Below are 24,047 nucleotides of genomic sequence, written 5' to 3'. Positions count from 1 at the left end.
AGCTCCTGCTTGCCATGCAGGCATCTGCCGAGGGACAGAGAACAGGAGCAGAAGGACAGAGAGGTGGGGAATAACCTGAGACAGGAGCGGACTGGTTCTTCATCTGCCTGGGAGGTGCCTGCCCTGACAGGGGAGGTAATGAGCCTGGCCGAGTTCCACCTCAGAGCAGCTAGGGGGTTCCTCGGTGTTGTGAGGGTAGCAGGGTGTAAGGGGGAAAGGTCTCTTTACTGACCAGCTCTAGATGACTTTAGGGACCCTCCCGGCTGTGATGGGAGAGGGGACATTAAAATCCCATGGTACAAACCAAAATATCCCCCCACCCACAGGGACCAAACGCACTCCGTTGAAGTGGGGAATGGCTGCTGGGTCTCAGAGGTTCATTCCAAAAGACATGCTGGGGTTTTACCCTGAGACACCAGTTGCTTATAACTCCTCTACCTCCCCACACAACCCTCCCCCACCCGTCATTCTCTCTTTCACTCCGGGAGGGGGAGACGACTTGGAGAAAGCTCTCTCTGACACGAATTACAAAGAACCCTCTCGATAAAGTCCCCCCTCTCCCCAAACCTAAATATTAGGCTATCCCAACAGAAGAGAAGCTTGGGAGATAGGAACCTTTCCCCACCAAACCTCCTATTTACAGTATTGCTTTTGCTCGGGACCATGGAGTGAGAGACTTGCCCAGCTCCTCTTTGTGCTTCAACTGTGACAGGGCCTATCATTTCCTTCCCCTCACCTCCACTAGCTGCTAGCCATGTGCCACGTACAGCGAATCACTGGGAGAGGCGCCAGTGGAGAGGCCTGTAGACAATATACACACACAGGCACATAGATCATGCAACAGCTGGAGTCTCAGTTCCCTCCCATAACAGCTTTCAGTGCCCAAAGGTAGAAGTTCCATAGGCAGGTCTGAGAAACAGCCCTTTAAAGATGGACACTGCACATAAAAACATCTGTATAATTGTGTACAAAGGAGGGGATTCCTCACTAGACAGTTCCTCCCCCCATTTTGGGGCAGCGTCTCCCTATTTCTCCTACCCCCGCATTTGGGGAAGTCTTGAAATCTTAGACATAGTCTGTGGACCCTCAGGGGTCTGCGGACAACAGGTTGAAAACCACTGACCTAGATGTTTTGTCCTGCCCTCCTGGCAACCCAAGTTCAATTCCCAAGCCTGGCAGGAACTAGGAGTCCTAACTGTAAGTGCTCTGCACTGCCACCTAGCACCTCTGTGTACTATCATCCTGCCCTGGTTCTGCTCCTGATCCCTCCATCCTAGGGGCTGCGGGCTCTGCCCAGCTCAAGCATGGTAGCCTAAGGCCTTGGCTACACTTGCAAATTTGCAGCGCTGCAGCAGGGTTTGAAAACACACCCTCTCCAGCGCTGCAAATTGCGGCACTACAAAGTGCCAGTGTGGTCAAAGCCCCAGCGCTGGGAGCGCGGCTCCCAGCGCTGTACGTTGTTCCCCACAGGGAGGTGGAGTACGGACAGCACTGGGAGAGCTCTCTCCCAGCGCTGGCGCTTTGACTACACTTAGCGCTTCAAAGCGCTGCCGCGGCAGCGCTTTGAAGTGCAAGTGTAGCCATAGCCTAAGAGTTAATATTCTGCACATCCATGAGATACCTAGCTTTGGGTTCCTGGCCTCATTTTCTTAGGGCTTGTCTACATAGGGAAATTGCCCAGAATAGTTATTGTGGAATAGCTCCACCCTGTGGACACTCTATTCTGGAATAAAAATCATTTGTAGTCCAGAATAATTAGTGTACTTCCAAAGCCAAGTAAGGATTCTGGGATTAAAAACACCATATTTTATTCCAGAACAGAGTGTCCACACAGGGAGCTATCCTGGAATAACTGTTTTTGTCAATTTCTCGGTGTAGACAAGGCAGGAGCTAGGGGCTGAGGATGGAGCACTGACATCTCTGAAGAGCTGTAAGATACACAAAGACCATGTTTCAGTGGGAAGAGAGTGCAGCACAGCCCCTCCAGATTTTGCAAGGGCAGGGGAAGATGCTCCCCATTCAGCTCATTTAGCAGAGCTGCTGTTTAAAGACCCCTCTTAGGTTCCCTGATCAGTCTCAGCCAGGATAACTTTTGGGCAAACACAAGAGCCCAGCTGCTGGGGCCCTTCTCATTGGTTACACCCACTCTTAAGAATGTCTAGACACCAGCTGGTAGAAAAGCAGCAGTATTTCTTTCCAGCAGGGCGAGAAGCTCCATTGGGAGTCCTGCCCTGTTTCTCTGGCCTCCAGGGAGCGTGGCACGGATGCCCAGGATGATCAGTCTAGGAGCACAGAGAGGGTGGAATCTCTCTAACTCCACCAGGGATGTGGATTCAACAAGACTATAAAAATGAAATTCACTCGTTTGTCCCTTTCGTCCTGCACCTTTATTCTGGGCAAAGGCCACAGGGCTCCCAGAGTTGGCTGACAAAGTTCCCCTTCAGCTGGTGTGAAGCTGGCTTTTCCCCAAATCAGCCCAGCGCCTTCCTCCTCATCCCGTGCTAAGCCAGTTGTGATCCCTAAGCAGAAGGAGCAAGGGACGAAGGGAGTTCTCAGGAGTTTCTCTCAAGACATCTTCCCCACCCTGAGGGTGCAGCTTGGTTCTGGTTCTCCCTCGTGGAACACAGTGTTAACCTCAGAAGGGTGCTTACATGGGGATGGGGAAAACACCTCCAATCCAATCGCCTGGGGGAAGAGGGATTCTCACCACATAGCCCATCCAGTCCAGTCCTGATTATTCTCTTGGTTTAAAATCTACCAATGTCTTTGTAGTTTTGATGGTGCCTGCAAAACTCCTCCCCTCACCCCATTTTCTCTCAACCCCTCATCCCCCACCCTCAATACCACTCCTCCCTACACCCCTGAAGATAAAGCACCAATAACTTCCCATACAGCCTTGTACTGCTGAGGGGGCAATACCCCATGAGGCAAAAGGGTTGTGATCTGCCCCGCTGCTTGCGCATCCACCCCCCACACCCTTGTACGCCTGCATGCTTGCTCTGACCTCTCCCTCCCTCACACACTCCTCTGCCATCTCCAACTCCCCCCCCCTCCCCCAGACACACAATCTGCTCCAACACTGCAGGTGCCACCTTCTCCCTCCGCCCGCCAGAGCCGCTTGAGCGGTTCCCCCGTTATCTCCACCTCTTAGGCCTTTGCTTCCTGTGCTGGTGCCCTTGTCACCCTCCCCTGCCCACCAAAAGACTGAGCTGGATTCTTGCCCAAAGCTGCTGCTCACTCCCACGTTGCCAGGGGAGCTTTTGCCGGGACAGGGACAGGGACAGGGACAGACTTGGGAATACACAGTTTGGGTCTGGTGGACAATTCAGAGGGAGGAAGGAGCCGTTAGGGATTTTTTTTTTTTTTTAGAAAAATAAAATAAAAACAAATGGCCCAGAAGGCTGCAGCATGGCCAAGGGCCACCTGTTGCGCTGGGACACACCTGTCTGTTTTGTGCCGCGGCCTCCCACCGGCAGAGGGAAGGGGGCGGAGGGGAGGGGCATGGGAAGGGACACCAGTGTAGCTCAGTAGTTCTGCGTTTGGTACCCCTGCGTCTCAGCGTCAAAAGCGTCTACTGGAGGGGGCTGCTGGTACGTCCCCACCGTGTCTGTGGCATCGTCCTCGGTGGTGTAGGGGGCGTAAGGCAGGCCGGAGTCCTGGCTTGGGTCCGTGTAGTCCTGGGAGAAGAGGGCCGAGTCGGCACCAATCCGGTAGCGCTGGTATGCCAGAAACGCCTGGCCCACCTTTAAGGGAGGACAAGGGGAGACGGGAAGCAGAGAGAGAAAGAGGCAGGAGAAAGGGAAGGAAACACGCCGAGGAGGAGAGACAAACAAAAGCCGAGTTAGTAGTGGTTAAGGATTAGTGCACAAAGCATGACTGGAAATCACTGGTTAAACACACCCAAGTGCAAGAAGAGTTAGTGTGCCCCATGGAGAGTGCGAGCCCAGGACAAGAGAGAGAACGTGAGTGTGCCATCCGCTGCTTGCACTTGCTTTGCTCAGGCCCACAGCAGTCGCTGGGGTATGCTGGGTCCATCCTGCCCAGCGACAGGGTTCACATTGTGCAGGCATAGACGGCCTGCAGATACACATGTATAACGTCCCCTACCCCGCCAGGTGATCTGCTTCACGTCCACCTCAGTGTTCTCGCTCCTTTGGGCTGGATCTGTGACACATTTCACCTTAGATCCCACTGGGGCTCCAGACTGACCCGCCAGAGGGAGGGGATGGACACGAGGCAGCAGCTGTTCCCATTAACCCTTTCACTGCCAGTCATCCACTGAGCGACCCGCTATGCTGCCACGAAAAAAAATCACAGACCTTGTTGGGGAGGGGAGGGGAGGAGAGGAGTGGGGAAGCAGACACCTTCCCTCCGGGAGAGTGGTTAGAATAGATCCAGCCTTGTTCCTGCTCCCTGCCTCTGACATTGCTTTTGGAACGCTCTTTGGTGTGACAAGGTCATTGGGGCTGGGGCTTAGGGAGGGTCAGGGACCAGAGGGCTGCCTTCCCCCTGCGTCCCAGACATGTTTGAATGGTCCGGCCACCCAGGGATCATCCCAGCGTAGTGAGTGAAAGGGGCAGAGGAGTGAGAGGAAGTGGAGATAGGAAGTAGGGATTGTGGTGAGGGGAGCCCTGCCCGGCTAAAATATTAAGACCGAGCAGATTCCAATAGAAAGGGATAGAGGTGTTATTCAGCGTTAGTCAGGTGTGGGGAAGTGGAGGAGGAGAGGTGGGTCACTTCCTTCCAACTCCCCAAAGGACAATTAACGTCCCATCTCATTTCCAAGGCACATCGCTTCTCTCTCTCCCCACCACGTCAGCTGCACTGACATGGCAACGTGCATCTGTATTCTCAGCCCCTGCCTCCCACCCCAATCCTAGGAGTTGGAATCATCTGCACTCTGACCACCTCCTCCCCTATGCACACCCCTTCCCCGCCAAGGCCCAGGGAGAATGGCGCTAAGCGCTCCCCTGGGGAATGGCCCTAGGGCAGCGGTGCGGGGGAGCTAGGGAAGAGAGTGTTGTATTCTTCCTGAAAGCTAATGTGTCTGAATCTCCGGAAAGCCAGAAATGTCAGGAGGCCCTGTGAGGAGAGAGGGGGAGGGGATAGGGAGAAGAGTCAATGAGGGAGACGACCAAACAAAGTCACGCGACTGAAATAAACCCCCCAAGAGACACCATTAGACTCCCCTTCCTCCAGCCAAACAGGGAGAGCAGCTGGACCCACGCCTTCCTCCTCAGGCCTTTCATCTCATGGTCCTCTCTTCCTGTGGCTGAGGAACCCTGGTCTGTGCGGAGAGCCCGCAGTGCCACTCATTGGGTATGTCTGCACTGGAGCTGGAGGCATCATTTCCAGCTCCAGTGGATGTACACGCGCTAGCTTTGATTGAGCTTGCATGCTAAAAACAGCTGTGTAGCCGTCGTGGTGCTGGCAGTGGGATGGACTAGCTCTTTGAGTATGATCCTGCCCTGGATCCTAGGTACTTACTCAGGTGGCTAGCCCATCCTGCCATGGCAACACTTCTATTTTTAACACCCTAGCTTGATCAAAACTAGCATGGGTATGTCTCCCTGAGCTGGAAACTACACCTCCCACTCCAGTGCGGACACACCCAGACAAAGTTTGGGAGGACGTGGCAGGTGTTGCTCTCCTTTGCCACATCTCTCAGGGGGTGAAGATGTTGCCTTGACAGCTCTTCCAGCCCCTGATTTCCCACCCCATCTGCACTAGAACTACAGAGAAACATCTAGTGAGAAGAGCAGATTCTGGTTGAGCGGGATGGCAGCTATGCCACTGGCATGATCTTATCTGCGTACCACACATTTTCATTCCTAGGAGTGTGCTGGCTGCTATTTTGTGCGGCAGGGGTGACACAGTATCTCGCAAAAGACAGACACACTGTGCTCTCTTGTGCAGACTTTACTTATGTTCTTTCTTGTTTTATTCCATCTCCCAATTTCAAATAAAAGACTGAAAGTACAAGGAGGCTGTTGGGTTTTTTCCATACACAAATAGGTTACATTGAAATGGAGCCCCAAAATCTGGATAAGTAGAGAAATTCCCTGGTGTGGGTTGGGGGATAAAAAGGGAAGGGAAAGGAAGCTCTGGGAAGGGTCCAAACAAATTCTACCGTTTTCTTCCTACCAAATGAATAAATGAACTAGGGATGCCAGCATGGGGGCAAACCAGATACAGAGAGGGGGAACTTTCAGAGGGGTAGCCGTGTTAGTCTGGATCTGTAAGAGCAGCAAAGAGTCCTGTGGCACCTTATAGGCTAACAGACGTATTGGAGCATGAGACGAAGTGGGTATTCACCCACGAAAGCTCATGCTCCAATACGTCTGTTAGTCGCCACAGGACTCTTTGCTGCTTTTAGAGAGGGGGAAGACCATATGCTGTGCTACAGGATGTTAACAGCCATGTCCTCCCCCAACACAGCTGCTGAAGCCCCTCCCGATGTCAGTAATGCTAGCAACACATCCTGGAAAGAGAAACAGACTCTTTGTATGGTTCTTATACAGCCCCCATTGCCACAGTATCTGAGCACCTCAGAGTCTCTGTTCTATTTACCCTCACAACACCTCGGTGAGGTAGGGCAGGGCTAGTATCTCCATTTTACAGATGGGGAGCTGAGGCACAGGGAGGTTAAGTGGCTTTCCCAAAGTCACACAGAAAGTCTGTGGCAGAACAGGGACTTGAACCCAGCTCTCCTGAGTCCTAGGCTAATGCCCTACTCACTGGACCATCCTCCATTTCTTCTACTGGGCCTCTCCCAGAAGCCACTTTAGCTTCTGTTCCATTGGAAATGCAGAAGGAGTCAGCCCTAACCAGGGTACCGTCCATCCACAGAGGGCTGGGCTAACCCTAAGTGGGGTGGGAACCTCTATGCAGGGGAGCCCTGATCCCAGGACTCTAATCAGGGTCCCAGCTGCTTTACTCACCCAGGTGAAGATGGAGAAGAAAGAGAAGGTGATGGCTGCTCGGGCTGCATCTGCCCCCTCATTCAGCGGGTTGTTCTCATGCTTTGAAACTTGCCACTGGTTGGCCAGGAAGCAGAAGCCAACAAACCAGAGGAATGCCCAAAAGGCTGGGAAAGGACAGCATTAAAACAAAACAGGGGGTGGGGGTAGGGTAGGGTAAATAGTAAATATATTAAGGTTCTTCAGCAATTTCTATTCTGAAAGACCCCCAAGTGTTTTACAGAGTAGGCCAAATTCTGATTGTGCAGTCCCACTAAACTCAGCGGAGCAGCATGGCTGTAGCTGAGGACAGAGCTGTCACGCTGGGATGTGCAGCTGCAGAGAATACATTTAAGTATGGTGTGGTACCAAGGTTTTATCAGCATGAGCTTGCAGGGTTACATGATTCACATGAGTGAGTTCTGCAGGGCCTCCTAAATGAGGAGAGATCACTCACTTCTGAAATGCAGCCCTTCTGAACCAGTTACGCTACACAATATGGTCCTGGAAGAACAAGTGAAGAGCAGTTTCTCCAGAACAAGCTGCGAAGGAATTGTAGGCAGCCAGACTGAAATTACACAGTGATTGGAATCTGGGCAGGACACCAGGACTGATGCCTTTACACTTATACAAAGTGCCATGGGATCTATAATACAGCTACACGATGACAGACAGGCCCTCCGTTTTACATCTCTTCCAAAAGATGGGCCATACACACTGGTAATACACAGAATAACAGCGTTCCTGCTCGAGGGATTGGAGAATGAGAGGAGAGAGCAAGAGAGCAGCAGCATTTTGATGCAGGAAAACACCTGGATCACAGCTCCCTTGGGGAGGGATGATAAATGAGTAGGATCAGAGTTCTAAGGAGAGGGGAAAGGAGTGTGGATAATCCAGATCAGAGCATCAGGGTGTGGGAAAGGGGCTGGCCTGGAGTCCCTGGAGGGAACAAAAATTGATGCATTTACCCCCTTTCTGAGGTATGACCAGATAACTTGGGAGAAACAGGCAGGATGTTTGTTCTGCGGTACTGCACTCAGTTTCTCTAACGCACTCCCTTCCGCTTCTCTTCATCTCACTGTTTGTTATTTATATAGCACTATCACTGTTCCCTGGCTAGACAATGCGCAACATTTGCTAAACAAGCAAAAAGACCCCTGAAGGGCTTGCACACTTAAAGGCCAAAAGAGGTACGTACAGAAGAGTGAACAGACATTGGGCCTGATCCTCTTTGCACAACAGTTTTCCAGTGGGGTAACTCCATTGGTGTCAGTGGAGATACTCCTGACGTGAGCTGATGGGAGTTCAGAATCAGGCCTGCAGAACGGGGGTGGACATCATGTTGGGAAGGCTCTGCAGAACAAGTGATTGTGTATTTTACTTTAAGGGCAAGAGGGAACAGTCTCAGAGCACATTCTTGGGAAGCTGTTCCGGGTATCTTGGGGCTGCGAAAGAAGGGATGAAGTTGGGAGGGAATGAGCTGGACAAAGCGAATAGTGAGGAGCGAAATGTCAGCGTGAAGGAGAGTGTGTGTGGGGACGTCGGCGGAGACAAGGACAGATGAATGAGAGAGTAGAGGACAGGAAAACTTTGAAAGACAGATGAGGGAACTTGGTGCAGAAGATGATGCAAAGCAGGACAGAGATTCAGAGACATGGTGTGAAAGAAAACTTTCCTTGTGACACCCACCACTCACTGAAGCCTCCAGCTGAAGTACCAGGCACACAGGTGCTGCTCTGCAGCTCCAACAAACTAGGGACCATGGGAAGCAGAATGTAAGTTAGAACAGCCCTGGGTGCCAGAAGCTGGACAGGGCCCGGACGGGCCGGCTGGGGTATATATCCAGCGCTATAGCGGCGCCACTCCAGGGGGCGCCCAGCCGGCCCGCCGGAGTTGCTAGGGTAAAAATGTTCCGAAGAGCCGTGCACGCGCAGCGCGCACACCTAACTGGAATGCATAGGAGCAATCACTCGAAGAAGAATGTAAGTTAGAACAGCCCTGGTTGCCAGGAGCTGGACAGGGGCCTGCAATGCTTCAGAACATGCACAGTACAAAAATGACTTAAAGGGAATTTATAGTCAGACTATTTAAAATTCTGTGGGTTTTTTGTGTTTTTTTTGTGGGGAGGGGGATGGGGGGGTTCTTATTTGATTCAAACATTTGGCACTGGAAAGAAAAACCTCAGTTACAAGATGTGTAACCCTCCACTCCTTCAAATAAGGGCCTAGAAAGATCCTACCCCAGTTTTCCAGTCTTCCAAGGAGACCTCCAGCAAAAAACAGGGAAAATGAGACTTGATATTTCTAAAGGAAAAAAATAAGGGCAAAATGGGATCCTTTCAGGCTGTTTTTATGCACCATACAGAATTAAAATAAAGGGGCATAAACTAGCTGTTTCTTTCCTTTGCAGGTCATTTTTAAGGCTTGCCATTTTTAGTCACAGGAATGCAATTTGCACATATGCTCACGTCTCCCACATTGTGTGAGGAATGCTTGAGCTGCCTGTGGTGTCATTATCCCACCATCAAATCATAAGGCTGCAACAGAGGCCAGAGACAGGGCAAAGAGAGACAGGGCAAAGAGGAAAACGATAAGAGGAGGGTGGGGAAAAAAAAGATGATGAGTTAAGAGGAAGGAGAAGGAAAGAGACAGGGAGGGAGAAGAGGAAAAAAGAGGAGTGGGCGTAAGAAGGGGGAAGAAGGTTGGAGGACAAAGAGGAAAAGAGGACAAGGTGAGTGGGGACAAGGAAGGAGACCAGTCAAAGAGCTCCTGTTCCAGGGATGTCTGGCCAGCTGGCTTATGAAATAAGACAGCTCCTTCCCTCAGCTCAGCTCCCTGAGGAAAGGGGTTCCATGCCAACCAGCCAGGAAGCTCACCAGAGACGCCGATGTCCGAGAGCACTGCCTTCTTGCGGTCCTTGACGCTGCTGATCTGTGGGAAATAGACGTCCAGAGCCAGGTAGAGAAGGCAGCTGAGGAAGGCGAGGACGCCCACGGTGATGCCATAGTTGCAGGCGTTATGGTTGCGGTTGAAGATACAGTGCTCCTCCACCTCAGTGGGGCTGTTCAGGTAACCTTCATTCACAATGGAGCCGAAGACAACAATGGAGAACACCTGAGGAGACGGAGGCAGGAGGAAGGTGAGGACCATGCCTGCCTCCAGAACACCAGGTGACTAGTGCAGTGGAGAATAGGTCTCCCAAGACTGGCTGGCCCTCATATTCCTTCTCTGGCTGAGCTGCGAGCCTGCCTTGGTAGCTTGTTTGGACTACAGCTGGAAAAAACTGAGTCACTTAGAACCATAACTGATTTTTTGGGAGGTAGGGGGGTTCCTCAACAAAACAAAAAACCGAAAACATTTTGTTGGGTCAAATGCAATTTTGAACGTCAATATGAAACAATATTTGGAAACAAAGTGTCAATTCCAAACCAAATGGTTCATTTTGACATTTCCAAAATTTTTGTTTTCAGGTTTTTTTTGTTTAAAACTATTTGCTGAATTGGACATGAACTCAAATAGTTTTGGTGCCCCCCAAAATGCACTTTTCTGTGAATTTACTATTTGCTAAAAAAGTTTTTGCCCAGCTCTAGTTTGGGCAATAGTTGAGGGGAAGTTTACTTGAAAAATGTTACTTTATTTCTAAGAATTGCCTCATAATAGGATATTCTAAACTTATTTTTTTATTTTTACAAATTTAAGCTACATTGAAATAGGTCAATCTCCATCTGAAATCAGAGTGCCCACACACAGCCTAGCGCCAGACTAAGGAAAAGGGTGAACTAGGACCGGTTTCATTTCTTCGGTTTTAGTTCTTGGGTAGACAAGCTCTGAGGGTTGGTCTACACTGAAAAGTTATATTGGCATAGCTACATCTCTTACGGGTGGAAAAATCCACACCCCTGAGCAAAGTAGTTACGCCAACCTAAGTCCCCATGCAGACAGCACTAGGTTGATAGAAGAATTCTCCCATCAACCTAGCTGCTGCCTCCCAGGGAGGATTTACTACAGATGGCAGTGTCTTCACTGAACCATTACAGCGGTGGAGTTGCAGCAATACAGCTGCACCACTGCAGCATTGTAAGTGCAGACAAGCCCTAAATCCTCACAATCCCTTACTCTATAGGCAGCCATTCACCCTCCCACTCCATCCTCCACCCATCAGCTCTCTCCAGACGGCTTTCCTTTCTATTCATTGTTCCCTCCCCCCGTTTATTCACTTATTTTATCTGTCCAACTTTTTCTCCGGTTTTCTCTTCCCCATTCACCCTCTCATTATCCACTACTCTGCATTCTCTACTTATTTGTTCTCCTAACAATCCTTCTATCCACACCTCTTTATCCTTTCTATCCATCTACTCTGTTCACTACATCCTTCCCTCTATCCAACACATAACACTAGCCATCTGTCTACTAATATTCTCATTCTATCCATTCAGCCACTGACTGATACACTCTTTCCTTAGCTGTGGATTTTGCAGGCATTTTCGGGCTGGAGCACCGTGGCCCACGGAGAATCACATAGCCACGAAAGCTTATGCTCAAATAAATTTGTTAGTCTCTAAGGTGCCACAAGTACTCCTGCTGCTATTCTGAAACATAGCACATGCAATACATTCACCTCTGGTACCCCCAAAAGCACAGCCCAGCCTGTTTCATGCGTATCAGATCACTAACCCAGCAGCATTCTGCCCGTGTGCTCCTTTCGTTTGTCCTCCCTTCTCTCCATCCACCCAGAAAAGGTAAGTAAACAGGTGACTGAATGGACTATCTAACCCAGTATGGCCATTCTTATGTAAGCTGATGATCACTTTCCTCTCACTTTTTACACACCAGTATAAAAAAAGTAACTTCAGCGGGTTTCCTGTGGTGTAAAGGATCAGGTCCTCTGTGCCTGTAGTGCAAGATGGGCATAAATCTGGTTTAGAGGAGTCAATTTACATCCACACAGAGGGTGAACCAAAACAGAGATTCTGCAGTCAGTAGTGACCGATATAGTGTGCAACTCACTAACTGATAAGTCAGAATTCAGGTGGCTTGTTTCTTGGTGCGGTAGCAACAGGTGTGTCCATGTGAACAGTGTCCCCATCAACCACGAGCAGGGGCGGCTCTACAAAGTAGGCTGCCCCAAGCAGCGCGGAGCGCTGCGCCGCCCTTCCCCAGTGCCCCGCGGGTCCCCCCTCCCCCGCCCGCCGGCATCCTGGGGAGGGGGGGTTTGGGGCTCGGGAGCTCCCGCTGGGCGGCCGGCAGGTCCCCGGCCGGAGCGAGGAGACCTGCACTGCGCGCGCGCCCGCGAGCTCAAGCGGCTCGGCCGAAGACGGGACCGCGCGCAGGACTCGCACGCGCAGGCCTCGTCCCGGTGGACCTGCCAGGCATGCCGGGCGCAGGAGCTCCGGGGCCAAATGGCCCCCCCCCAGGCCATGCCACCCCGGCGCCCGCTTGGCCCGCTGGTGCCTAGAGCCGCCCCTGACCACGAGTGCAGGGAGTGGAGGAGGCACACAACTGTCCCACTGATGTGCCAGCTCACAGGCTGGAGCAGAATACACAGGGCTGCAAGAACACATGAAAGACCCAATTCTGCTCTCAGTTACAGAAGTCTATCCTCACTGGCTCTAGTTTTCAAGTGAAAACCTGACTCACTGAAGGCAGTTTTACTCCCACTTTATATGACAGCTGTGCTGTTTAAATTGATAAGCATTCAGAAGGGGAAAGCAGTGATTCCCTTTGCCTTCGCATGGGTCTATCCGGGGACAGAACCTGGTGGAATGAAAGCAGTGCACGAAGGAAATCACATAGGGAAATGTAGAGGGAAAGCACACACAGCTGGCACTCGGACAAAACAAGCTCACAGCCACCCACAGACATAACAGTGCCTGTGGCACTGATGGATCCATTTTAGATTAGAAGCCAGGGGAAGCTGTCAACCTGATTGCCTGTTCCCATAAGGCCCAGCTGTATTCAAATTAAACAGCTGAACCATCCAGTCAGGGATCCTGTTCCTGACCTAGAAACTGACATGGACTTGTAACCAAGTGGGCAAACCCATTTGTGGGGTTTGAAAAGACCAACACCTACCAAAGCCCTAAGTTGGAGAGGGGTGATCCCTAGTAAGCTTTTAGCACGAGTGTAAGTCATTTTATTCTTTTTAGATGTTTTCTCTGTAAAGCGTTTGCCCTAAGAAGAAAAGCAGTTTGCTGTGTGAAGGCTGGTTGGTAACTGCTGTACCCTGTTCTAGCCCCTGGAGAGAGGTTACCCACAGGGGCTGGATGGGACCCTGTCAAACCTGCTGAGAAGCAGAGGGACTGTAAACCCCTGGTCTGGAGGGAGAGAGACGGGGCCTCTGACCACGAGAGGTGACACTGGGAGCCGGAAAGCTTAAGAGGGTGCCCTCGAGGAAGACCAGGTGGTAGGTCACAGGTGCAGTTAACCCTGAAACTGCAAGAGGCACCAGTAAAAACCTTAAGAGAGACAGAAAGCTAGAATCATTCCCCACTCCCATGACTAAAACTGAGAGCAAAGAGATGTGACTATCAAGTTTCAGACAGTGAGCAAAGATAGCCAGGGGCCCGACTAACAGGAATCATTCAACTAAAACACCATCCATTCCCCTGTGTCACTTACAGGGTATAAGCACCATTTGAATTTTTGCTATCGCAATGGACCAAGAAATCTGAGACGCTATAGCGCTAGGGTGGGAATAAATTACTGGCCAGTTATTTCCAATCGGATACATAATTAGCCATCAGCAGGGTTGGAATTTGAGATCCAGAGCACAGGCCTCTGCTCCTTGACTGGAGTACCTGACAGCAATAGTAGGTTGTCATCTGCTGCGTGGACCAGGTTCAGCACTAGAGGGAGATGAGATGCGCACTTTGCCAGTGCATTTCACAAACGTTTGCTGACAGCAGAGGAATGGTGAGACTCTGGAAATCTATGGTTCCAAGTTCTGTAATGGAGTGTGCTCTAGTAGGCACAGACCCTTCTGCCCCATTCCCCACAGACCTGACCCCCTTTGCTCATATCCCCTCCAGCCTGTCCCTGTATCAGCCCTATCTCTCTCTCCACCTTAGCCCAGGCATCTTGTCTCTTCTTAGTGTAAGGGAACTGTTGCCCCCTTACTAACATTCAGTGGGGGTGTTTGGTTGCTAGCTCCCAGCACTAAAAAGGGAGGGGTCGATGGGAAATCAGGAGCCTGAGCCTGACAGTCTCCAGGAACAATGTGGAGAGGCCAATGCTCCAGATCAGCCTGACTGACAGAGCGGGCAGCCTAATCAAGGAGTCAGGAGGTCCTCCGTGTGAGCTGGAATTGTCTGAGTCAGATGGAGTGGGGCCGAGCTAAGCTGCTGGGAGAAGAGCTGCAGCCCAAAAAGCCAGAGCACAGCCCAGGGAGAGCAGAGCTGCAGCAACCAGAGCCAGAGGGGTCAGACAAGCAGCCCAGGAAGCAAGTGAGAGCTGAGAGCAGGGTCACAGAAGCAGCCTGCAAAGCACACCTGCCCTGGGAGCAGGGCTGTAGCAACTGGAGCCAGAGAGGGCAGAGAAGCAGCCCAGGGAGTTGAAGGCAGAGCAGCAGCCGTGCTGAGGCAATGTGGAGCTGGGGCTGGAGCAGTCCGGAGCTGAGTGCGGTGAGCAGCTGGGGAGAGCGAGGGGGACCCTGGGCAGTGGGCCCAGCACAGGGAGACGCCTCAGCCAAGAGGCCCTGCAGGCCAGACTTGGAGGGGGATCGTAACCCTGACAGGGCGGGGGTGACACTGGGGAGAAGGGTCCTGCCATCCAGAGCCTGAGAGCATGTGGGCACCGCCAGAGCAAGTGTCCAACCCGCAGCGTCCCTGCAGCACAGCCACGGCCTGAGAAGGAGGCCTGGGACCTACAAGGAATAGACTGTGAACTGCCCTGACATCCCCATTCCCAGAGACACTGTTTGTGATGTTCCCTGCCACAGAGCAGGGTGATGTGTTTTCCTTTAACCTTTCCCGTTTTTCCTTAATCCTTTTTTAAATTAATTGTTAATTAAATAACTTGTATTTGCTTTAAATTGTATGATGTGATCAGTGGGTCAGGGAGATGCGCAGTGCAAGGAGAGTACCCCGGAGTGGGGACACCCTAGCCCCTGTCCTGGGTGACCACAGCAGGGTTGGGGGTCGAGCCCCCCAGGAATCCTGGGCCCAGCCTTGTTGGGGTTACGAGGACTCTGCCACACAGGAGAGTGGAAGGGGAGTCCTCAAGGGCAGGGAGGCCTCTGGGTAAAGGAAGTGGGAGCGAGGACTCAGATCCTTTCGCTAGCCCACTTCACCGGGGTAGTACAGAAGCCAGGAAAGTTCCCCACAATAGCGGGACCATTCCCCCGCTTACATTAGTCTCTCTTCTTTCCTGGTCCCAGGCCAGGTCATCTTGCCCAGCCAGTCCCGGCCTCTTCCCCACAGCTCCTTATCTACTCTCTGTCCTCCCCTTCCTAACACATAAGCTCCCAGTCTCTCACCCATCTGCCTGCCCATGTTCCCCACCAGCTCCTACTCCCAGTCTCCTTGCCCAGCCAGTCTGAGTTTTCCCCTCACCTCTTGTCTCCATCTTCCAGTCCCAGTCTCCTGTGAAGCTCCTTTTCCTAACCTACTCCTTCCATTGGCCCCTCCCCACAGGACAGGCTCTTGTGGCTCTGTACCAGGGCCGCCCAGAGGGGGGGGGGCAAGTGGGGCAATTTGCCCCAGGCCCCCATGAGAGTTTTTCGGGGTCCCTGGAGTGGGGTCCTTCACTCGCTCCGGGGGCCCCGGAAAACTGTCGTGGGGCCCGGGCCCTCGGAGCTTCTTCTGCTACGGGTTTTCGGCGGCAGGGGGGGGCCTTCCGCTGCCGCCGAATTACTGCCAAAGATCCGGCACTTTGGCAGCGGGTCCCACTTCGGTGGTAATTCGGCGGCAGGGGGGCCCCGCTGCGGGTCTTTGGGGCACTTCGGCGGCAGGTCTCGGAGTGGAAGGACTCCCCCGCTGCCGAATTACCGCCGAAGCAGGGGCCCCCCACTGCTGAAGACCTCAGGCCCCCTGAATCCTCTGGGCGGCCCTGCTCTGTACTCCATTCAGGTCCCTTCTCCCTCCTCATTGCCTGGACACCAGCAGGAGTCGCATTCAGTGTACAGGAGCCAGTCTCCCTGCTCTCCCTTCCTGTACCCCAGGGGTCAGCAACCTTTCAGAAGTGCTGTGCCGAGTCTTCATTTATTCACTCTCATTTAAGGTTTCGTGTGCCGGTAATACATTTTAACGTTTTTAGAAGGTCTCTTTCTATAAGTCTATAATATATAATTAAACTATTGTTGTATGTAAAGTAAATAAGGTTTCAAAATGTTTAATTTAAACTTAAATTAAAATGCAGAGCCCCCTGGACCGGTGGCCAGGACCCAGACAGCGTGAGTGCTACTGAAAATCAGCTCGTGTGCCGCCTTCAGCACCTGTGCCATAGGTTGCCTACCCCTGCTGTACCCAATGCCACAGTGAGCTGTAGCAGCCAAGAGAAGCAATTTCAGGGAAAGTGCTGCTCAGTTCCTCCAGCCTTGGACTGGTGCATGTTCAGTGCAAATGGAATCTTCACAGAATGCAGCTGCCAAACTCCAACAAGCCTCTACTGAGTATGCGCAAACTAAGATTTTTCCGTGAAAAAATAAGAATTTTATAATTTGGGCAGATAGCAAAAGGCACACCCTTAACAGCACCATGACCCCCTGCCAAATTTCAAATCCCTGCTCCACAGCATGGAGTCTCTCTAGCGTCACAACAAAATAGAAGAATATTTTTTAATACAGAAAAAATATATATATTTTTCCTTAACCTTGTTCTTGGAAACAGATGAGGCCTGAGGCAGATGCCCAGCATGGAAATTTTCAGCCCAAACACAGTTAAAGTTTGGGAAAGTTATAAGCAGCTAAAAACAGGCTCTTACAATGGGAAGTGTCAAGCAACTTTAACTAACGATAGTGCTACAAGCTCTGCCTGTAATTAGGGCCCTACCTATTTTACGGCTATGAAAAACTTGTCACGGACCGTGAAATCTGGTCTCCCCCCGTGAAATCTGGTCTTTTGTGTGCTTTTACCCTATACTATACAGATTTCACAAGGGAGACCAGCGTTTCTCAAATTGGGGGTTCTGACCCAAAAGGGAGTTGTAGGGGGGGATCACAAAGTTATTTTAGGAGGGTCATGGTATTTCCACCCTTACTTCTGCACTGCCTTCAGAGCTGGGTGGCCGGAGAGCAGCGGCTGTTGGCCGGGTGCCCAGCTCTGAAGGCAGCGCCCTGCCAGCAGTAGCGCAGATGTAAAGGTGGCAACACCATACCATGCCACCCCTACTTCTGCACTGCTGCCTTCAGAACTGGGTGGCCGGAGAGTGGCAACTGCTGACTGAAGGCCCAGCTCTGCAGGCAGCAGTGCAAAAGTAAGGGTAGCAATACCGCAACGCCCCCTACAATAACCTTGAAAACCCCTCCCCCCAACTCCTTTTTGGGTCAGGATCCCTACAATTACAACACTGTGAAATTTCAGGTTTAAATAGCTGAAATCATGAAATTTACCATTTAAAAAATCCTATTACTATGAAATTGACCAAAATGGACCATGAATTTGGTAGGGCCCTACTTATAATCATTTGCAGTAATTGTTACAACTCCTACCCTGATGGAAAGCTGGCACACTTCTCAATGGGATATAAAAGCAAGAGGATGCAACTGGAGGTGATGCTGGCATCCGAGTTGCCTGACCTCCTTGGACTAGGTGATGAAATGTGTATGCCCTATTTGCCACATAATCAGACAAGAGACATTTAGAAGACCAGAAATGCCATCCAGGTAAGCATAAACTAGAGCTCATCTTGGTTTTAGAGCTGGAGATGGGTATAATTTACATTCCCCCTGTTGTGATCAGATGTTCGCTTCCTTTAGGCAGCTTTTGGGGACTTATTTTCACTCCTGGACCTATTGCAAAACCCCTCACAGAGACTAAGGATTGCTGTGGAGTTCCATTCCTCACTAATGGACTACACTGTCCAGGCATTAGCACTTTGTTGATGGCCTAGCAGGACACTATACTCATCTGTCCTTCACAATGACACAAACACCTAGACATATTCTCACCCATTGTCCTTGCAGGTCACCTTGGCTTACAGATAGCCTGTGACATCTAGTTGTATAAGGTCCAGAGAGCGGGACAGGGTTTCTCTTTGTATCTGTTCGTTCTATTAGTATAGTCTAGGGGTCGGCAACCTTTCAGAAGCGGTGTGCTGAGTCTTCATTTATTCACTCTAATTTATGGTTTTGTGTGCTGGTAATACATTTTAATGTTTTTTAGAACCTCTCTCTCTATAAGTCTATATATTATATAACTAAGCTAGTGTTGTACTGTAAAATAAACAAGGTTTTCAAAATGTTTAAGAAGCTTCATTTAAAATGAAATTAAAATGTTGATCTTACGCTGCTGGCCCGCTCAGCCCGCTGCTGGTCTGGGGTTCTGTTCACCTAGGCTGGCAGAGGGCTGAGCGAGGCCTGTGGCCGGGACCCCGGCTGGCAAGGGTCCGTCAGCCAGAACCCAAGACCAGCAGCAGGCTGTGCGGGTCCGGGACCCAGAGGGTTGGGGGCAGAGGGCTGGAGTCAGGGCTGGGTATGTGGGGAGGGGTGTAGGTGTCAGGGCAGAGGGGGGGCTGGGTATGGGTGGGGGTGCCAGTGTCAGGGCTAGGGTTGTGGGGGGGGGGGGATGAAGGAGTCAAGCAGAGGGCTGGGTGTGTATGAGGGAGGTACAGGGCTCAGGGTAGGGGCCCTGGGGTGTGTGCGGGGCTCAGGGCAGAGGGCGTGGTGTGTGTGGGGGGGGTCAGGACTCATGGGAGAGGGCTGGGTGACTGCCCCCCCTAAGAATTCCCAACCCCGCTGCTCCTTGTCCCCGACTACCCCGTCCTGGGACCCCTGCCCTCAACTGCCCCCCAGGACCCCACCCCCTATCTAAGCCTCCCTGTTCCTTGTCCTCAGACTGGACCCTATCCCCTACCTGTCCCCTGACTGCCCCGACCCTTATCCACACCCCTGTCCCCAGCCAGACCCCCGGGACTCCCATGCCTATCCAACCACTCCCCGCCCCCTGACAGGACCCCCAGAACTCCCGACCAATCCAACCCCTCCGTCTCCTGCCTGTGCCAACCCCTCTCCACACCCCTGCGTCCTGACAGGACCCTCAGAACTCCCAACTCATACAACCTCCCCAGCTCCTTGTCCCCTGACCACCCCCTCCAGAGACCCCCCACCCTAACTGCCCCCCCCGAACCCTCCTTGCTCCCAGTCCCCTGACTGCCCTGACCTCTATCCACCCCCTGCTCCCTCACAAACCCCAGGACTCCCATGCCCCATCCAACCCCCCCTGCTCCCTGACTGCCCCCTCCAGAGACCACTGCCCCTAACCCCACCCCCGGGACCACACCTCCCCATCCAACCTACCCTGCTCCCTGTCCCCTGACTGCCCCCACCCCTTATCCAACCCTTCTAGCCCTGGGCCCTTTACCTTGAGGCTCCACGCAGAGCCAGACACGCTGCCCCGCCGGAGAGCACAGCCCCGGCCCTCAGAGTGCTGCGCGTGGCGGTGGCAGAGCTCCAGTTGAGCAGGGAGCGTGTCAGCCTCCCCCCGGAGCCAAACGCTGCCCCGCGAGAGCGAACAGTCCCAACCCCCAGAGCGCTGCATGCAGCGGCAGGGCTCCAGGGGAGGGGAGAAGGCGGGGGAGGGGCCGGCAGCTTGCTGCGCTCGGCCGGCGCTCCGGCTCCAGGGCCCTGGAGCGCGGACCCTACGGCTTGCTGTGCCGGGAGAGTGGGGCCATTTGCCCACCCCGTGCACACAGCTATGCTTCTGCTCCCTGCTCCCGCGGGGGGAGCAGAGGGCAGAGCAGAGCGGGCGAGGCTGGGCAGGATTTTTAATGGCATGCGGGAGTCCGGGCAGGCTCCAGCGTGCCATTAAAAATTGGCTCGCGTGCCGTCTTTGGCACGCGTGCCATAGATTGCTGACCCCTGGTATAGTCCCACCCTTTGCAAAAATGGTTCAGAGGCTTGAAATTGTACAGGACCCATCACTGCCCCTCTAGTTTCAGACAGCAGTGGTGGCTCTAACCATACTTTTCCATCTGCGAGTGGCCAAGAAGTTGTAGCCTTTCCTCTCTGATATGGACCTTGTAAGGATCATCCAGCCAAAGGCATGATTTACAGCAAAGCACCCTATTGAGGGTTACTCTTGTAGATGTCTCAAAAATTTGTTATTGCAGAATGCTGCTACTCCATCTCCTGAGTGGATCGAGCCCCTGAAAACATACACCATACGTGCTCTGCACTGGCTACCCAGCTCTTCCCAGTGCATCTCTAGGTGTTGGTTTTAATCTATAAAGTCCTATGTGATCGGGGACCTGAAAACCAGAAAGGCCATCTCCTTCCTTATATACCTTCCCCACAGCTGAGATCAGCGGAAGCATTCCTGCTGACAGCCCAGAGAAGGAGTGGAGAGCTCGTGGCAGGGTGGGACGCTTCTCAGCTTTGAAACTGGCTCTCACTCTCAGCCCACCACCACTCTGGTAGACTGATGGTGAGAGCACAGTGCAGTGAGACTCATCTATTTCCGTAAGCATTCAACTTGATAGGGGGCCAGAATGGGGTGATTTGAATGGATGGGTACACCTGGGCTGGCAACTGTTGTTGCCTACAATAGGCACCAGCCTTGGTGTTTTTCCAGTTATGTAAATATGCCCAGAGGCTCCAGGGCTGGGTGTGTAATAAATCATCATATAAATAAATAATGGCTTAGGAGAATCCACATTTGGCAGCCTTCAGAATGGAGGGTAGGGCCCACCTAACCCCTGGCAGTTAATCCTGCACATGAACAGTGAACATGGCTTATCAAGCAACCCATTGGGACAGGTCCTACATTTACCTGATTTCATGGTAAAGTAATGATATAAATGTTTATTTAGATCATTAATTATATAAAACTTCCCCCTCACCCCACCCAAAATATCCCTGCATTAACTCAGCACTCAGGTTTCACAGCTAAAATGTCAGAAATGCCAAAAAGTTACAGGGATACCAACATAAAAAATATGACACTCTGGCTGATAGTATTGGGCCTGATTCACCATGCCTGCCAGCCATGTAAATCAGGAGTTACCACCCTGAAGTCAGTGGAGTTACATTGCAATAAGCAAGAGGAGCTCTGGGCCCTTGGTACCTGTTACTAATAATGCCTAATGTTGCTATAACAAGACGTCTAGAGAAAAAATATTACATATTTTCAGCTTGCTTGCATCGTGCACTTTGGGTATAGCCACTTTCCCTGTGTAGTAGCATTATTTATTATTGGTGAGTTTAGGGGCCCCAACAGCGATCAGGACCCCACTGCTACAGGGGTGGCATATACACATGGTAGTAGATAGCGCCTTTTCCAAAGAGTTTACAATCTCAACAGACAAGATAAAGGAAGGATTATCCCCATTTTACAGATGGAGAACTGAAGTGCTGAGAGCTGAAGTGGCTTGCCTGTGGCCATACAGGGAGTCTGTGACAGGCCAAGGAATTAAATCCTGATCTCCCAAGTGCCAGCCCAGCACCTTAACCACAAGGCTATCCTTCCACTCTGCGTAGTTAGTTAGGCCCAATCCTGCAAACACATGTGCCTAACTTTATGCAGTTGAGCCATCTCATTGACTTCAAATTGGACCATTCACGTGAATAAAATTACACACGTTGGTGTTTGCAGGATTTGGGTCCAGCTGGTTTCCACTGGTGTTTATGAGAGTTTCTCATGCTGCAATTGAGAAAGAAAAATATTTTAAACATACAAAAATATGATTGTAAAACTTCAAAAATTGGGGGTGGGGGTCTGAGAGGCAAGGGCAGTACCTAAACCTACTTTGAAATCCTTGTTGTAAACTGACTAGATTTCAAAGCAGATAGTATCCTTTTAAGAGTCCAAGAACAACCTTCCTTTGGCCATGTTGCACATCCTGTACTGTATGTTTTATGCAATACATTTTACAGCAGAAAACATAATATACCCATTCAACTAGAAAAACAGGGTTAGCAAATTAGCATTTCCATGTGATTTGGCTGAGTTAGCACTGCTGTCGGAACCCTAACTTCTATAGTTCTTGGCTTCTTGTGGTTGTGAGCATGTAACCTTAAACACTGAATTAACACAGGTTTTTGCAATTACTTTTCTATTCTTATTTTTAAGAAGCAGAAAAAATAAATAAAACGCCAGAGCTAGTCCTTTTGTAGTGCTAACAAGCTCTGCCAGGAAAACTTGTAGGCTCCTTGCTATGCAGCTGTTTGGCTTGCAGCACTTGCAAGGTACTGAACCAAAAAGTGCTCCCTTTGGGCTGCGTGGCGTCATTTAGGCCCAGCTCTAGGCACTGTCCGAGGGAGAACACTGAAGACGTTTTCCTCAGAGAGGCAGAGTTCCTCCTGTGGCTGCCCAGCACACAGAGGAGTGCACAAGCTGCTCCAGGTGCTGCATCGTTCCCACTGGATCAGGGATGGTGAGTTATATGGGCCTGTGGTGCCCTTGCTCCAGTAAATTCAGGGCCTGGGGGCCTGGCTGCACTAATGTTCGGGGCCGGGTCTCTTCCCCAGCCCTGCCTGCTGCCCAGCGTTCCTCCCCCGGAGTGTCCCTGTCTGCGCCCTGGGTGGCTGCCCTGACGCTCTGCGCTGCGCACCCTCGCCAGCCGCTGCTGGCTACAAAAGGGAGTGGCGCCGGCGGCAGGCTGAGGCAGGAGGTGCTCACAGTGATGGCGCCCCCCCCCTCCCCCGCCTACATCCCAGGAGAAGTGAGGGGGCTTCCTGGATCTGAGAGAGGCCCAGCCCCTAGGAGCATGTGCAGTGATGGTGCCGGGGGAGTGTGCTGTTGGGGGGACTGTGGAGTCCTCCTCTCTGGCCCCAGCCCTTGGGGCAGCCTGTCTACATCCCAAACTCATCTCCAGCCCTGCCTCACCCCATACCCCTCACCCCACTATACCCCAACCCTCTGCCCCAGCCCTGAGCCCCCCCACCCCCAGATCCAGCCAGAGCCCTCATCCCCCACACCCCAACCCTCTGCCCTAGCCTTGAGCCCTGTCCCACACTCCAAACCCCTCATCCCCAGACCCAGCCAGAGCCGTCATCCCCACACACCCCAACCCTCTGCCCTAGCCTTGAGCTCCCTCCCACACCCCAAACCCCTCATCCCCAGACCCAGCCAGAGCCCTCATCCCCCCACACCCCAATCCTCTGCCCTAGCCTTGAGCCCTGTCCCACACCTCAAACCCCTCATCCTCAGCCACACCCCAGAGCCCCCACCCCACCCCCCACATTGTGCAATATAGGGCAATTGTTAAATGCTTACTGTTTCCAGTCCATTTTTACATTATTTTAAATATATATATATCTATATCAGCTTACAAGGCCGGTGTGGGGAGGAAGCGGGACTTGAACCCATTCTGGGGACCACCAAAAATTATACAAACCTGCCGCCCCTGCACTGGATGGTGACTAACTCTGCTTGCTGGTGCTGGGATGCCACGCCACTGCTGCACCAATTCTCTGCCCCCTTACAGGCACTGTGCACTGCTGCAGGAATAGCTAGGGACTAGTCCCTGCACTCCTGGCTGGCTCTGACACGCCCTGCTCCCACCTCTCACAGCATGCTTGCATAAAGACCAAGCAGAATCTAGTGCTTGTCTAGCACTTGTTCAGATAAAACCCATGGGCCCTAATTCTCTTCTCACGTCAGGGGTTCTCAAACTGGGGGTCATGACCCCTCATGGGGTCACAAGGTTATTATTTGAGGGGGTTGTGAGCTGTCAGCCTCCACCCTAAACCCCGCTTTGCATCCAGCATTTATAAGAGTGTTAAATATTTAAAAAAGTGGTTTAAATTTATAAGGGGGGGGGGTCGCACTCATAGGCTTGCTATGTGAAAGGGGTCACCAGTACCAAAGTTTGAGAACCACTGGCATAACCCCATCGACTGCTCTGGAGTTATGTCGGAAGTACACTGGCATGCAAGGGGGTTTTAAAACAAGCAAAGGCATTTGGCCAGGCAAACTCAGAGGTTCCGACCGTCCTC

The 24,047-nt window shown here is 51.9% G+C and overlaps 1 protein-coding gene across 3 annotated transcripts in view; it reads right to left on the bottom strand.

Annotated features, from left to right (window-relative positions):
* Positions 1-1,478: 1,478 nt before the first annotated feature.
* Positions 1,479-24,047, bottom strand: part of SYNGR1 (synaptogyrin 1) — a 33,659-nt gene continuing 11,090 nt past the window's right edge. The window contains exons 2-5 of one of the 3 annotated variants that reach the window (XR_005584722.1): positions 9,835-10,072; positions 6,942-7,087; positions 3,443-3,743; positions 1,479-2,685 (exon numbers count right to left, since the gene is read on the bottom strand). Coding sequence is in view for 2 of the 3 variants with exons in the window: in XM_039488768.1 (XP_039344702.1) it covers positions 3,525-3,743; positions 6,942-7,087; positions 9,835-10,072 (603 nt within the window). In the remaining variant the exon portion in view is untranslated. Of the gene's footprint in view, positions 5,083-6,941; positions 7,088-9,834; positions 10,073-24,047 lie in introns of all 3 variants that reach the window. The other 2 variants (XM_039488768.1, XM_039488782.1) reach the window with 2 other exon arrangements.

The sequence above is a fragment of the Mauremys reevesii genome, linkage group 1, assembly GCF_016161935.1.
Source record: "Mauremys reevesii isolate NIE-2019 linkage group 1, ASM1616193v1, whole genome shotgun sequence".
Lineage (NCBI taxonomy): Eukaryota > Metazoa > Chordata > Testudines > Geoemydidae > Mauremys > Mauremys reevesii.
This window is presented reverse-complemented; position numbering and strand designations above follow the sequence as displayed.